A 15,845-nucleotide genomic window follows, 5' to 3' on the forward strand; every position below is an offset into this window, starting at 1 on the left:
CGTGTGAAATTGTAGAAGAGAGTTCCTCGTGATATTCAAATAACACGTTGAATGCCATGAAGGTCACCGGTGACTCACCACCCAAACACAATTCCCGTAATTTCCCCAATTAAACGATAGTTATTTGAAAACATTTCTACCTTGTAAATAACGCTACCTGATACGATGACATTTAGCAAGACGAACCGAAGATACTAACAACGCAATTCAACTCAATAATTTAATATTGTAATTTTTCATTTCACATATTGCGTATCAAATCGTGCGGCATACAATGAGTTAATTAGAAAACAAGGGAACATCTTTCAACACTCGCGTTCGTTAATTGTTATATCATTGAACTCTGCGTTTCGTTTCTGCAGTCAGTATTCTGTAGGATCATGTTGAACGTTAATAAAACAAACATAGTAAAATCGTTCGAAACATAACGAGAAAAATTTGACGAAAGATTAAGCGAAACGATTTTCTATGTTCGATTTGCTAATTGCTTTTCTTGAATTATTCGTGTAGCATAATATTCGAGGGAAATAATTGATTACTTACAATTGACTTTCAAGGCAATGACTTTCATCAGCGGGATCTCCGTGGCAGAATTTGACCCCTCGCATCGTATGCGCGCGTTATTATCGGATGCGTTCACGAGCATCGTGACGTCGCTGGATACTGCGTGATCGCGTGTTTTTGTAGATCCCTGAATCTGGGGCAGAAAATACAGGAACACGTATCAGTTAATCTGCTCGTGACACGTGAAATGACTGTCCTCGAGTGTTTGATTATTTCTTAAAGCGAATTACACATCTAATCCGGCTCACCTGTTTATCATTCTTGTACCAAGTCAAAGTAGCCAACGGATTGCCGGAGGTGGCGGTGCACATCAATCTCAGCACTGTGCCAGCGTCAATTGTCGTCCCCTCTTCGTAGCCAGTGATACTGAGCTTCGACGGAGGATCTGCGAATGAAATTCATAAGGAAACACCGTAAACTCACGAACTCGTTTCTTTTACACCATTAACCATTCCCTTCCCTCATTCTTCCATTCCAACGATAAAAGCGAAATCCCCTCAAGAATACTTTCATAAAAGAGAAAATAAAAATCCATTAAATTCTATTCAAAGCACTTTCCAATTTTTCCTGAAGATCCTTATACTACCTTCGTACCTCGCAAACACGTAAAACCCTTCCCAAGGATCCGCATATCAATTTGTTCGTCGATAGAAATGTTCACTCAAACTTCGCAAGCTTAATCGAATAAATTTCATAATTTACTACGAAACAACTGAAAATTCTATTAACACGAGCATGAGCTTCACTGACACGTATAGCGGGCGAAAATTAGTGAAGTATGAAAAAAGTGCACTTTTTAGAAAACACGTAATATCTTCACATCTAATAGTAAGATTTCAATGAAATTTGGACAATAGGTATCACATAGTATTTCGAAGATGTAGATGATATTTAAAAAAAAATTCTTTTAAAAAATTCTTGAAAAAAAAACAATAATTGTTAATTTTTGAAAGTTTTAAAAGTTCATGTAGTAAGAGAAAAGCGTAATAATGTTTAGGAATATTTTATTATTCAGTTTCTTATATAGTAATTTTATTGACTCTAATATTTTTTTAATGTATAGTATTTTTGAAAACACACCCCTATGAAGAATCTGACAAAACTTACACATATAAGAAGTTAAACTTTTCTTTTTATGCACTGCACGAACACAACATTAAAAAATGACGACTGCTCAAAAATTAGTGACAATGAAAAAAAACAAGCATCGGTAAGTGTTTTGCTAACACTTAGCGTACGTTCTGCATAAAAGGTATTAATACCATTCCCGCCGATAGTGTGTTAATTTCTTAAAGTTCCACGAATCAAAACGAAGCAGGGTCTAAGCGGAGTCTAATTTTGCAGTGCATTTGTCCCCGTGCAATCCCTTAGATCCGAATCCGGCGAACAATGCTCAATTACATATCGAGGAGCCTCCTCCATCCATCGCGGAATTAATTTTCACGCAAGTTCGAATTACATCTAGCTTCGACGCCGGTGTTCGGGAGTTAGGTACGGGACTCAACAGATCCAGGACAAACGGACAAGATACAGTGCGAAGTCTAAGGGTTCCGCGGGATTAGTTTCATATTAATCCGTGGCTATGCTGCCGGATTCTGCTCGCAGGATTACGTTTACATTCCCCGTTCATTCCGCTAATTGCTCATTGTGTACTCACAAATCACGTTAATGGTGTGCGTCCTAACGACGTTCTCGGTCAGCTTGACGTTCGAGGCGTCGCAGATCACGACGATGCTGCGGCTGGTCCGGTTTATGGTGAACGTGACGTTCGACGTTGTGATCCAGCCGCCTTGCGGCGCCGGATCGGTCCTCGAGGCGTTGCTTTCGAAATTGTGCCCGTCCACCGTCCATTTTATGTCCGCCGGCGGGTTCGAGTTCTCTGTCGTGCAGGTGATCACCACTTGCTCGTCGGCTTTCGCCTCTGTTGGCCCTGTGATCGTCACTCCGGACGGCGCGACTGGAAACAATCGCAGTCTTTGGTAATTACGCTCCTTCCGCTTCGAATTAGTCGAACTTAACACGACCGGTAGCAACGTTTGTTTCAGCGACGAGCTTCTCAACTGTAATATCTCATTCAATACAGTGAGCCTTGCGAACGAACTATTGAAAACATGAAGCTGATAGGAGCGATTGAGTTTCTAAATGTAATTCTGTAACTTTAAGTAAGAATATCCGTAGGATTAATTTCAGTTTCTGCATGTAAATTATAAAATTGCGGCCGTCGCGAATATCTAATCTGATAGCGCACGTGTTAAACTGGGATTTGATTGGAAATCAATTATCCGCAGTGCTGCATCGAGCTGTTTGCTTCGGTTAGAATGCGAAATCTTAAAACAGACTTTTCATTCGGGAAGAATTCAAGTCGAAGAAGCGTTGAAGATGAGAGATACGTATTAACAATACTTCTACCGAAAGTGTCGAAAGACACCTTTCGAAATATTCACACAAAATTATATTCTCAGTTCGATAATGTTTCCTCAATTTTAGACATTCCCTATAGTTAATTTGATAATCATTATTAAGAAAGTCGAAAGTCGATTCAGAATATACGACTAAGCTTGGAAAATAATTTTAAGTTAAAGTTTCAGTTGTCGTTTAACACCTTCGCTAGAAATAAAGTTGAACTAAGTTTCCTATCTGTTTCTCTTTACTTCGAAGTGAATAAAATACTCCCTGAAAACATCGCCGGCTAGAAAACACTTTGACTGCCATGGCGGTCACCGATGACCGGAGCTTCCAAATTACAAGAAAACAAAGATGACACGGTAGATAATTGATTTCGAACACAAATTTTCCGTAACGTAAATAAATAGGATAATATAAGAATTTTCACATCAAAGAATTAATAATTCTTGCTTTATCTTTGCTACAGAAAGAACAGCGATACATAAAACGCTGATGTTTTTCGTGGCAGTCAACGTGTTAACCAGTGAACTGTGTTTGACGAGTATACACGTCATCTTAAAACTCTTAATGGTAACTTTTTCAACGATGGATTATTTATCTTTCGAGACAAACATGTAATTCTTTTTCGTTCTGCTTTAGTTTCTCGTTAGGATATATTTTAAGTGTATTTGGCCTAACGAGTATACACTTCATTATTTTATTGCGCACATAATGAGAGATTTTTCAAACGAAGTTCCACAGTTAGCTGATTAAAGCCGAGATCTTCGCGGCGGACAGATAGGACACTATATAAACGAAATAAAAAAACGGGGAAACAGAAAGTATCGCGACGTAAGGGTAATATTATTGCGTCACTAACTCGACACGATGCTCGCAGGGGGCGCGGGGCGCGGAGATTTAATTAAACGGATTTAATTAAAACACGAGACGAATGTCGCAAGGAATTATTTGAGGAGCGCGCTGTACTCACAGAGCACGGTGAGATCGACGTGTACTTTCATGGGTTCCACGCTCATGATGTTGGAGACCTCGCATCTGTATTTGGCGTTGTTATCCTGCGCTTTCGCGATGATCGACAATACGCTCTCGGAGAAACTGCCTTTGGTCGCGTACTCCGTGGTGACGTGCTCGTTATTCCTGTACCAGAAGATCTGCGCGGGCGGATTGCCGCCGCGCGATCGGCAGGTTAGCTCCAGCTGTTGTCCACGCTTCACCGTCTCGCCTTCCGTGTATCCCTCGATGTACGGCATGCCGGGCGGGTCTGGGAAATTATTCAATCATACGAGCACTGAGACCACGAACCCTGTTATTCTTCTGGTAATGGAAAAAGTTTCTTAATAAAAGTTCCCCGGTAGCCAAGGAAAGAGGATCGCTACCGGCTGGGATTAATATGTATCCGCCTCGTGGACGGATTAACGCGCGACGACTAATTAACGATCAATCTACCGATTCTTGTGCGTACGTTATGAATTATGGAATGTTCCTTGTATAACTTCAGTTGAATTTCAGTGACTGGTTTTGTTATATTCCTGAAATGAGGAATATTTGATATATTATTTATCAGTGTATTGTTTATTTATATTTATCGTTGGGTTACCGTTCTCATGCTTGTTTTCGGTTTATAGGAATTTAATGTTAAATGTGTTGGACCATTAGGAGAGAAGTGTTTATTTCGTAAAAATATTATCATTTATAAATTCGAAAAATATTTATGGTTATGAATTCTGCGATACGCGTTTCTCGTTTTCGTACGAGAGAATTTATTGAAAATATTCGTATATCACAGATGCGTGGATTCTGGGTGTACGGTTTGTCTGACGAATTCTAGGTTATACTACTGGCACGGTTGCACCTAAATGGTCGCCGCGTACACGCCGCTATAACGGCGGACTCGACTCGTTGAACGGCGTATCGCGTTGGTGTGTTCGTCGGGAAAGTATTTTCACATATTTTGCTTACAGAAAACGGAGAGTTTGATGGTGGCCCTTAGAGGCATGTCGATGGGTATGGCGGGATGCTTAGCCTCGCAGGTATAATCCATGTCGTTGTCGTCCGCCGTGGGAACAATGGTAATGGAACCGTGAGTATCGTATTTGAGTAATTCCTTTTTGTTCTCGCCAGGCTTCTGCATCTCTTTATCTGAAAGGATAATAAAAGAAATATAATTTAGAACGATTCAGGTGAAGCAAAATAGATGAAAAGTATCATAGAACTGTTAACCTTTTAAACTCTATAGGCTCCAATATTGCACCAGTTATAATATTAAATATTTTAATGAATCTTAAAGAAACTACCCTAAAATTATTAGATTCTCCACACATCCAAATTTTTCACTGAGAAGGAAACTAAAAGATCAAAGAAATGTTACAGCATTTCTCATTTTCGCTGGGAATACTATAAAAATTAGTTGCAGTTGCTGATCGACTACAAAAGGATTACTGGAGTGCTAAGGGTTACGTAGTACTTCGCAGTATAAAAGATGGCGAAGGTGATATTTCTTTTTCAAAGTTACTCAAATAGGAGCCAGGAATTTCAATTGAGCAATTAATTAAATAGGTCATTCTTCAATAAATTGAAATTAGTTACCGCGACAACTTTTTCGCAAGAGAACCCTTTCCGCGTCTGGTTGGGCACCTCCACTCAGAATTGAAGTTCCCTTCATGCATAATGAAGACTAGACCAGACTTAATTAACGAACTATTGATTATGCTATTCCCTTGGTATAACACAGTCATTTAACCCCTCTTCGGATGAAGCAGATATTAAATTACGAAGACAGGGAGACACCCTTTCGATAAGGACATTCTCTGCTAACTACTGTCTCGAGAATTCCGTGCTATTTGTAACTGTGGTAGATGGTTACGCGTTCAATCGTTACCACGGAGACGCTCGCGAACCAAGTTTCGTAAGAACGCGCACTTACGAATTTTCCGTGACATTGGAACTATCCGATCGTTAACCTCTTCCACAGGTAATCGAATAAACTGATTTACTAATTTTTAACTGAAAAATATATATCTCGACGAAAAAAAGAGTAATACAGAAAATATATCGCAACTTCGATCTTCGATATTTAAAATCTCCCAAATAACTAGAGACTAACATGTACTTTCCCTCTTAAATATTTAAGAGAAAACATAATTCAATGTTCTCTACAAAGAATTCCTGAAATTTTCCAAAATTTCGCAAACGGTTGGTTTACCAAATCACATCTTTCGCTGGTTATTACCTAAGTAATAATATGTCACGAGTAAAAGACGGTTCCAAAGAAAAAGGAGAACATCGGCACGACAGCGCGTCATCGAAGGGCGAACTCGTCGCAGCTAAATCGCGTTAAAGAAGCTCGACAGTCGCGACATCGCGATGTTTCGCCGATATTTATTTAGGTTACGCTCCCGATCGGTCGCGGGGGCCAAAGTGTTGGCGCCGGCACAGTTGTTAAACCGTTGAATCGTCGTCAAACAAGGCCGGACAGGCTTTTACCCAAAGTAGCGATGCCTCTTTATTTCATTTCAGAAGTCGCGACTTCCACAACGACGTCAGTTACCGTCGGCCATTAAGCGGAAACGCGAATGCGGTCGCGGCAGCGCAAAAAGCGGCCTCCCCCTCCCCGCCACCGTTCGCTCGCTCCAGCAGCGTGGCATTTTCGCGGTGGCCGTTCAATTCGCGCGATCAGCTCGCATCGTTTTCATTTACGCCGGCGATGTTCCCCGTTCAATTTCATCTCGGTAGTATCGTACGAAAATCCCCGTCGAACCTCCCCGTAATTGAATCCCTTCCTTCTTTCCCGCGCTCGTCCGTTCCCGTTCCGCGATCCCTTCCGGTCCCGCCGAAATTTCCCCGTCGAATTCGTCGTAGTTGATATCGCATTAACAATCTGTCTAACCCGCGTAACCGCTGAAACGCCGCTCGTAATCTGAAATTTAATTATGCGGCGAGGATTTTAATTACAGGGCGACGCCGCGCGGCCGACGGGCATCGCGGATCGGACGGCAGCGTCGCGGGCCGCGCGTTTCGAGGAAATTCAATGGAAAATCACGTCAAATAATAATTAATTAATTCCCCCGACGTCCGAAGAATTTCGGTTTAAAACATATTTATCCGACCGACGGACGAAAAATCGTCCGCGTCCGCGTTTCTCCGTCGTTCGAACGGGAAACGATGTTTCGTTCCACGGAACGGCACCGGCGCTACTGAAATACGAGGACGATAATGTTTCTAATGAGAATACTCCCCGGGAAACGGTCGTTCGTGGCTGGGTTTCCAAGGGAACCAGGATCATTCGATCAAGCAAAGGCGTTTGGAATACATTTCCTTCATTCTTTGAAGATCACGAAGTCGACGTTCGAAGTCTCGCGAAGTAAGAACCCCTTGATACGCCGCGGAGAGAGTATCTTTGATGAAAGAACAGCGTTTCCTCCTTTTTCCCCGTCGTCTCCGTTCCGGACCCGCTATTTCCAGTCTTTAACATATAGAATAGGCAGATCGATATTTCCCGGACTATGCCCTATCGAAAATTACGTGCCGACCGGCGAAAATGTTCGTCGATCCTCGGCTGAGCGGCCTCTTCAATCGGACGCGAACCGTCTCGGCGAAACGCTGCGCATCGACGCGGAGAGTTACGGATACAATTGGCCGAGAGCTCGCGTTAACTTGGAAAATGGTAAGTTACAGAATTCTCTCGGAAACACGTGAGAACGACACGGAACCGAGGCGGGCTGCGGGAAGTTGCGTGTGCACAGTTAGAAGTAAACTAACTCGCGCGACTTAGTTGCAAACTAGCAGCGAACCGCCGAAATTCCGCCCCCGAAGTATGAAATCCGATTGGCGGACGGCTGGCGCGCGCATTCGAATTCGTCTTTCATTTTCGGAACGCGCCAAGAACTTCCCTCCTACCCTGCACCGCGCGCGCAGACAAGACCGAAACTAGTTCGACCAGGTTTTCAACAATTTTACCATTCCGACGCGCCAGCCCGACGTGTATCCGGAGTTTCGAAAATTAACGGACGAGTTCACGGTACGATGAATTTTCTGCGGTGAATTCCATCAGCGTCGACGTAACGTGCGGCTCCGTGGAATCCTTGAGACGATACGGCGACGGGGAACGGCGCCTGAAGGATTTCGCGTGTCACGTTTGAAATTTACTTACAGCTGTTCAGACACCTGACTTTCTGTTTGATAAGGTGGATTTCATTGGTTTAGTTGTAGAATCGTTTGCATTCGCATGGAAATAAGTGTGCGATGACGTCGGTTCTCGGCTACCTTTGAGAGTCGACTCTTAGCTACCTTCGATTCAACGTAGTAAAATTATAAAATTTTAAATTCAATGTTAAACTTCGTGTGTCGTATCGATGCGCTGATGTTGAAGATTGTCCTGTTGCTTAACCCTTTGCGCATCTGTATAATCTATAAATATAAAATATAGAAACAGTAACTTTATTTCTTAACTTATGTATGTTCTATCATTCAGTTCGTCTCAAAGAATGTCATCTGTTGCTCATTGGAAAATGTTGCAAAAGGTAAATTTATTCAAAATTTTGTCTTTATGACAGTGGCAAAGAATATGATCGATATTTCATTAGAGAATAATGAATATTTGCAATGCATGCAAAGGGTTAAGTACAATTTCCAAACGCATTAAAACATTTTGTTGATTTTCAAAAAATTCAACAGGTTTGAATATTTTTAATCCGACAACGGTTCACTTGTAATTTTTCCAGATAGAATTTACGACTGCAAGTTCTGTTCGGGCAAACATTGTCCAGGCTGGCCAATTTCTTTCTCGCGAAAATTATTTTCCATTTCGGCGGGGTGAAATAATTTCCCCAGCTACGCGTATAATAACGTTTTTTACGCGTTCCTCTTCGTTTAATTCTTCTCGCTAATAAGTTAGCCGAGGCGGTTGGCCTCTCCGATATAACACAACGGAATACGAAAATATTGTTACCGCGACGTAGCCGTGCGGGCAATTTACAAATCCTAATCGCCGATACGTTTGCTTTAAAACAGCGGAGCAAGCGGCACTCGTACTCCGCTTTTCGCGAGGAAAGATCACCATTATATTTCTCGTAATTAGCATGATCAACTGCAAGATAATTGGCTTTATCCTGGACTTAGTAATTTTATTCCGTATTACCGTTACAAACTTCCGCGTTGGAATTGTTCCATCGGCTACAGCTGCGATGTTAAAAGCAGCATTAGCTCTATGAAAATTAATTTCATTGAATTCGCGAGGTAATGGAATATTATTTAAATTAGCCAATTTTGTCAGCTGCTGATAAACCGCTTTACATTATTTCATAATGTCAAATGGAAATCGGTTCCTTTTCTTAAGAATTTCAATCAGTTCGAAATAAAGCAACATTATCAAACTCTTTTCAACACTCTTCTGCATTACATTCCGTGCACTCTATCATAAATACATAAAATCTACCTATTCATAACTTACGAAGCAGGAATGTTTCACGCGAAACTGATGCTCGTTCTTCTCAAATTATCCGAGCAACAAGGAAAAAATCCAAGTGCAGTGAACACTGAATAATTTCAACGCAGATCAGGACTCGAACGTTGCAATTGATAAATGCATAAAATCTACCTATTCATAACTTACGAAGCAGGAATGTTTCACGCGAAACTGATGCTCGTTCCTCTCAAATTATCCGAGCAACAAGGAAAAAATCCAAGTACAATAAACACTGAATAATTGCAGTTACAAAGAGGTTCCTGATGCCGTGATTATCGAATGTTTACACGATCATTTTTCAATGAATTTCTCTATTTTCCAAACACCGCTAGAACATAGGGCCGAGAAAAATTTAGGTCGCGCCGCTTAAACCTCCATTCAGCTTTCAGCGGGTCGGTTTTTTATCAAAGTGGCCACTTGCTTTGCCGGGTTTATCAAAGAATACGAACATGTCCTGCGGGCCAAGAGATCCATGTCATCGCTCCTCTCCTGCTTGTTACATCTTTGAGCCCGGGATAGTTGCTTTTGTGGGGCGTCGAGACCGCTCGGTCCCCGTCTATTCGAAAACTTTCGCGATATCACGCCGCGCCGCCACGATTTCCCGCGCACGATAATTCCAGGATACTTTCCCCGCTTTTCCCGTCCGCGCGCCACTGCGGATGAATTTTTGAAGAATTCCGCGGCGTACGACTGACAGCCGGATATGATCTCTCTTCTTTATTTCCGCAAGTGTATTCTCCTACCACAATTTTCCTAACCTTTTTTCCCTTACCACTTCCACGTTCTAGATTACAACTTTCCCTCTACCCACGTCAGGCTTGAAAATTACTTTCATTTAAAACGGCGTCGGACACGTAACCTTGGCAATTATTTTAGCGATGAATATTAATTATTCGCAACGTTATTTTTAGCAAGATAATTTTAATGACCGTGTCGAATCTTTCGTTTTAATTGCGAGCGAATTTGTAGAAGATCCAATTATCGGGACGTTACTGACGTTCGTATGAAATCACGTTCGATGGAATTGCGGATTAATGTGTAAGAATATCATTCTGGCAGGGGATAGGATAATTTGTAGCTTTAGTACGTTTGTCGACACGTTGAATACCACGGTGGTCACCGGTGACCCCCGGCCAAATCGAATTACTATGATCCAGCCAATTAAACGATAATTATTTGTGCAAATTGTTACGTTATAAATAATGCCACCTAATGTGGCGACATTCGGAAAGATGAATGTGCGATGATAATAAAACGATTCAGCGAAATAATTTTATATTATAGTTTTCTCATGTTGCGTATTTTGCTACGTGAAACCGTGCGACGTTTAATGGGTTAAATAATTGTTCAGTTTCATTGGTTGGGTAAATATCCCGCGAACGTGTTCTTTGTAAGAAAGAATCGGCTGTTTCCTTTTTTCGGCAAGCTTCGAATCACTTTTCCGACCGGATTAATGTTTGAACGGCGCCCATTCTGCCCGGCAATGCTTTTTTCGAAAGCACACTAGATAATAACTTAATAGAGTGTCTTAGTTGCTCCATTATATCCTTTCCAACAATGCACCTCTCTCTACGTTCGCCCCATATTCCCTTCTTTCCGTGCTCCTCTAACGCGGTTAACGTTTCATGATCTCCAGGGCCGTAACTATGGTTTGCAGTACTTGTTCCAGCTGCTTGAAAGTTTTATCTATCGTCCCGTACAGGCCGCGCGAAGATCTTTCTTCCCGTAGCTCGAGCACAATCGCAGCAGTTGTGACGCTTTCGCCCGGGAATGATATTAATAATCTCAGTTCTATTATTAACGTTACCCACGCTTTCTTAAATCCTCCTGTTCCACGATTTCTTCCGTGCCCAAGAGAACTACTTCGCTCTTTGCAATTTTCCAGTAGAAACAGTAGTTCTACCGGGACTTCCATTTCGATAATTTCGCTACAAATGTAATTTACTTGACTCTTGGAGCGCCAACGTCGCTCTCAGTGACTCTTTATCGTTGCTAGCGATAAATATGATCGTCAACGGAATTTTTCATACTTTCTGTTGTCTCCTCTTCATTTGTACCTCGGATTATACACAATGATACGTTTTCTCATTTCTATTCAATCTACAAATCCCACTAAAAGGGTTAAGAACATACGCGTTCGTATCTTAATCTCCTGGTGCATATATGTACAGTATCTTTATCTCATCACATTTCTACAATGTCTTAATGAAAAGCAGCAAAGAATCTCCACGAAACGACCGTCTCGACCCTAACACAGCCTGCCAATGAAATAATCGAATCCCCTCATTCCGATCCGCAATTTGTCGAGGCGTAACTCAACAAAGATACGAAATATTCGAGCCAGTAACGATTCCATTAAGAACCGATCAACGGCCGTTCCGTCGAGTACAAACTCACGAACGGGCCGATTCATAAACCCCGGGGTTAATTATCGGCCTCGTGAAGCCCGTGTCTTGCGAGCCGCTCCGAACCCATCGGATCCGAAGACTTCCGTTTTCCGGGGGCAAAAATAGCGGAAGGTCGGCCCGCCGCCGATCAATTCAATAAAATAAAATTACTTCCGGTCGACCGGCGACCGGCCATTTGCATACGTATTACACCGCCGGTTGACAATCCCTCGGCCGTGGACCGGGAATCGATAATTACCGGGCCGATCCGCCTTTCAATATTTATTCCTTCCGGCCCGCGCATTTATGCGGTCCGGTGTCTGGAGTGCCGGGCAAACGAAGGGATAAACAGATCCTTCGGGTTGATTAAATCGCGAGAAGAGCGTCGTCGTTCATGGGATTTAAATAAAGATAACAAGCGACGCTGGATACCGGCTGACAGGTCTCTTTCATATTCATTAATTATTATAGGGAATCCGGCGTAGGAAACCGGATAACAGCCCGCGAGTCTGCTCGTTGAACCATTACGGTCTCCCTCGGCCCCACCCACCTCCCGCGCCCTCCCTATTACTTCTGCTTCCCCGGCACTCGTCTTTTATAACATTTCCCTCCGTTGATTCTCGTGTTTTTCTCCGTCTTGGGGCGTACTCGCGCAGCCACACGACCGGCAGCCGGCAGAACCGATTCCGCTTCTGGAAATTGATCGTTCGTCTGTCTACTATTCCATTGAAGAAGAATATCGTCATTTTCGTGACCTCGGATATTCATATTTAGAATAGACGGTTGTTAACGAATGCTTTAGTTCGAAAAACGAGAGATCGATTCTCTTTTCCTCTAGTAGTTATAGTTTAATCTCCAGTGGTTAGAGGATTTTGAATACCTAAATGTCTTCGAAGTTAACAAAGTTCAACGCTAGAACTACCAAGCCGTCGAATGATTCAAATATTTCTATAGAAACTCCAAGAGTGCAGCTATCGAGACTTCAATTGACTCATGATTCAGTTTGCGTGTTACTAAAACGATTTCTTCAGTGTCTCGGAGAAGCTTCTGTTATCTTTTCGATAATTCAGGAAAGGGTCGATCTGACCCACGTGGTAGTTCCAGCGTTAAAAGCGGTGTAACCTATTATTTCCTATTTCCTCCTCTTCGACTCGTATCGTGTTCATTAATAGTTGCTCGAGGGCCGAATCATCTCCTAATATTGCGCGCGCTGCGGCCCGCGAAGAGTATTGGGTTCTCGAATCCGGCCCGCAGCAAGAAGATTGCTCACAATCAGCACAGCGGTACAGGGGGAACCAAGATTTTATTTTCTCTTTCTCCTCTGGATCGCTGCCCGTTTGATTTCTTCGGCCATTCTTCTCCTCCGTTTTCTTGGTTTTCGATTCGAAGTGTTGTTCCAACACCGACCTCCGCCCCGACCGACTTCGGGACTTTAATTGTCAGTAAAAATGGATTAAGGGGAATTAGGTCCGGTGGGGTCCGGTTGAATCGACGTGGCGCGCCGGGGAATCCACTTTAACCGTTGCTCCCCCGGCCGATCGATTGACCGATGTTCATCGGGATTTACGCGGGCGAACTTCTGTTGCTGCCTTTCGTAGACGGAACCCGCCGGAAACGGTGTTTATCAAGCCGGCCGTTTCGACGATCGAACTCGATGTCTGCGTTCGGGTCGAGTTACGTTAGGTCTCCCGACACACTGCCGAGAGTATCGTTGACTTTACTTTTAGGGGACGAAACCAATCCCACACGGATAGTTAGGGAACTATGCGCCCGAACGGAGAGGCTGTTGTGTGCAGGGTTGCCCGCTTAAGCTGGACATGCAAATCGCAGCAGATCCTAGATGCCGAAAATAGCGATTCATGTGCATCACTTTGAAATATCAAGATCTTTTGAAGGTCATTCTGAGACCAGGGATTTACATTTTCATTGGCGATAAGACGTGGAGGTATTGAATGATGAAATAATACGACCAAGGTGATGTGCCTAGCCAGCGCCGAGTCTGATGATTTTCAGCGATTATCTCGAGAACTAAAGGCCTCCGTTGATGACATATAAAGGAAGGATTCAAAATCATGTCGTCAATAATATATTTGAGAATCATTAAATTCGGAGCAGGCTAAGTACATCGACAACTTCATTAATAATATGACAAGTCTGAATACGCGTGAATGATAAAGAGTTGTTCGAGATAAAATGAAATTTTGGGTATATACGTGTCATTAATTATGATATGCAATTGAACGTTTAGAAATATTCCTGGATACTTTCCTGCCGTTTTTCCGCGTCGAAAGGATGAGTACGAGGTCTCAAAAAGGAGGCTTTCGCCCCTATTTGCTTAAATTTGATTAATGAGGCGCTGTAGGAGCCCCATAAATCCCCGCGGCGAAAGTAAAATTTACTTTGTGATCCGTGATCAAGTAAACAAAGATTAATCATAGCTTCGGAAGATTGCACGCGGGAAGGAAAGACTTAATTTCGGCAAGAAAACTCATTCGTCTCGTCCCCGTTCCCGCCGTCAGTCGGTGTCAATTATTTCTGCTCGATCTATCTTGTCGAGTCTCGAGTTTTGCCTCGTTCCGTTGTTTCGTTGGTACCCTCGTAACCTTTTCGAGCTAAGCCTCACTAACTCGAACTATAAACCGCTTCTTCGGTATCTTTTATCCCCGGAAAAAGATATATCTGTACATCATACACGATCCGTGCTTAATTAATTTGTTCGTCCACTTTCCTCCGTAAGCCATTAGCAACTGCATGCTCTGTAGTCCCCGCGTTACAGTATTATTTGTCAAACGTGAAGTTCCATATATAGAATGTTCTACATTTTCATAATGGCCGTTCGCTGGTATTTAATTAATTTTTTACCAAAGCCACGATACCTAGATCATATTCGTAAATTCTGTATATGGTTAAGTTCTAGATGCATCTCCTTATGCAAAGCAGCTGTCGGATTAAAGTTCAGTGCGAGTCGCCCTTTTAAGGGATCCTGATGCCAGCCTGCTATTTCCTGAGAAGGCAATGGCGATCGGAGAGAGCCGCGTAATAACGAGTAGCCAGTTCGATCATTAATGGTAAATAGATGAACTTCACTTACCACCCTCGATGGAAATTGGAGCGATCGACGTGTCGCCCCCTTTGATCTGCGTGTTGCCGCGGTACCAGACGATCGTCGCAGCTGGCTTCGCTGATCTGACTACACATTCTAATTGCTGCGACTCGTTCACTTTCACCTCGATCTTCTTTTTGTTCGGGTGATTGCTGATTTCCACTTTTTGCGGCGGCGCTGCAACAGCAATGAAGTCATTTCATTATTGTACGTTCGTCTCTTTCAAGGATTTGCTAGAAATAAAGTAGAAAGAATATATAAAAATGAGTAAGCAGGAGCTTTAATTGAAGGTCTAGCGCATGGTTTAATAACGAATGGAAGCACTCTTTACTGTATTTTCATCGTAACGTAGAATCAGTGACACATTTATTTTTGAAATTATTTCACGCGTGTGTATGTAATTATATGTGTATTTTCGAGAGCTGTTTAGTTTAGTGTACTATCCCAACGAAATTCACTGAATCTGTAATTCCCTGTTTAAGTTAGAAAAAGGGAAGCAAACACCAGAAGCCTCTTTTTATATAAATATATATTTAGACGTTGAAATTTATTAACACTTGCTTGAACATCTCAGGTTGAACTAATAATGTAATTATGCATAAACTTTTCCGCATGGCTATGTTTCTCGTGCACAGGAAGAACACTTCCGTGATGTCGTAATTACGTTATATCACGCTGTGTCGTCCTTTTCAGTAGTCGATACTTTGATACACCCGCGCAAGTCAATTTACATAATTCATTCCTTAATACCTCCGGATTATTAATACTTGTACTAAACGTTCGCTTAGCTGGTAAATTTGATATATACGCTCGGACATTATAATCGTTAACCCAATTAGACCAGCGAATCTTTCAGCCTATTACGTCTTCCTCGATACACCTCGAAGTACGTCAACACATCAAACCCATTAAACTTACAATA

At 42.4% G+C, this 15,845-nt stretch overlaps 1 protein-coding gene across 2 annotated transcripts in view; it reads right to left on the reverse strand.

Annotated features, from left to right (window-relative positions):
• The window catches only part of sns (sticks and stones), a 408,043-nt gene that overhangs the window by 16,004 nt on the left and 376,194 nt on the right, over nucleotides 1-15,845 (reverse strand). For both annotated transcript variants that reach the window (XM_031994144.2, XM_076366567.1), the window contains exons 4-9: nucleotides 14,912-15,100; nucleotides 4,930-5,109; nucleotides 3,941-4,231; nucleotides 2,222-2,521; nucleotides 813-949; nucleotides 544-697 (exon numbers count right to left, since the gene is read on the reverse strand). In XM_031994144.2, coding sequence (XP_031850004.2) covers nucleotides 544-697; nucleotides 813-949; nucleotides 2,222-2,521; nucleotides 3,941-4,231; nucleotides 4,930-5,109; nucleotides 14,912-15,100 — 1,251 coding nt within the window. The remainder of the gene's footprint in view (nucleotides 1-543; nucleotides 698-812; nucleotides 950-2,221; nucleotides 2,522-3,940; nucleotides 4,232-4,929; nucleotides 5,110-14,911; nucleotides 15,101-15,845) is intronic.

This window comes from Nomia melanderi, chromosome 4 (genome assembly GCF_051020985.1).
Source record: "Nomia melanderi isolate GNS246 chromosome 4, iyNomMela1, whole genome shotgun sequence".
Lineage (NCBI taxonomy): Eukaryota > Metazoa > Arthropoda > Insecta > Hymenoptera > Halictidae > Nomia > Nomia melanderi.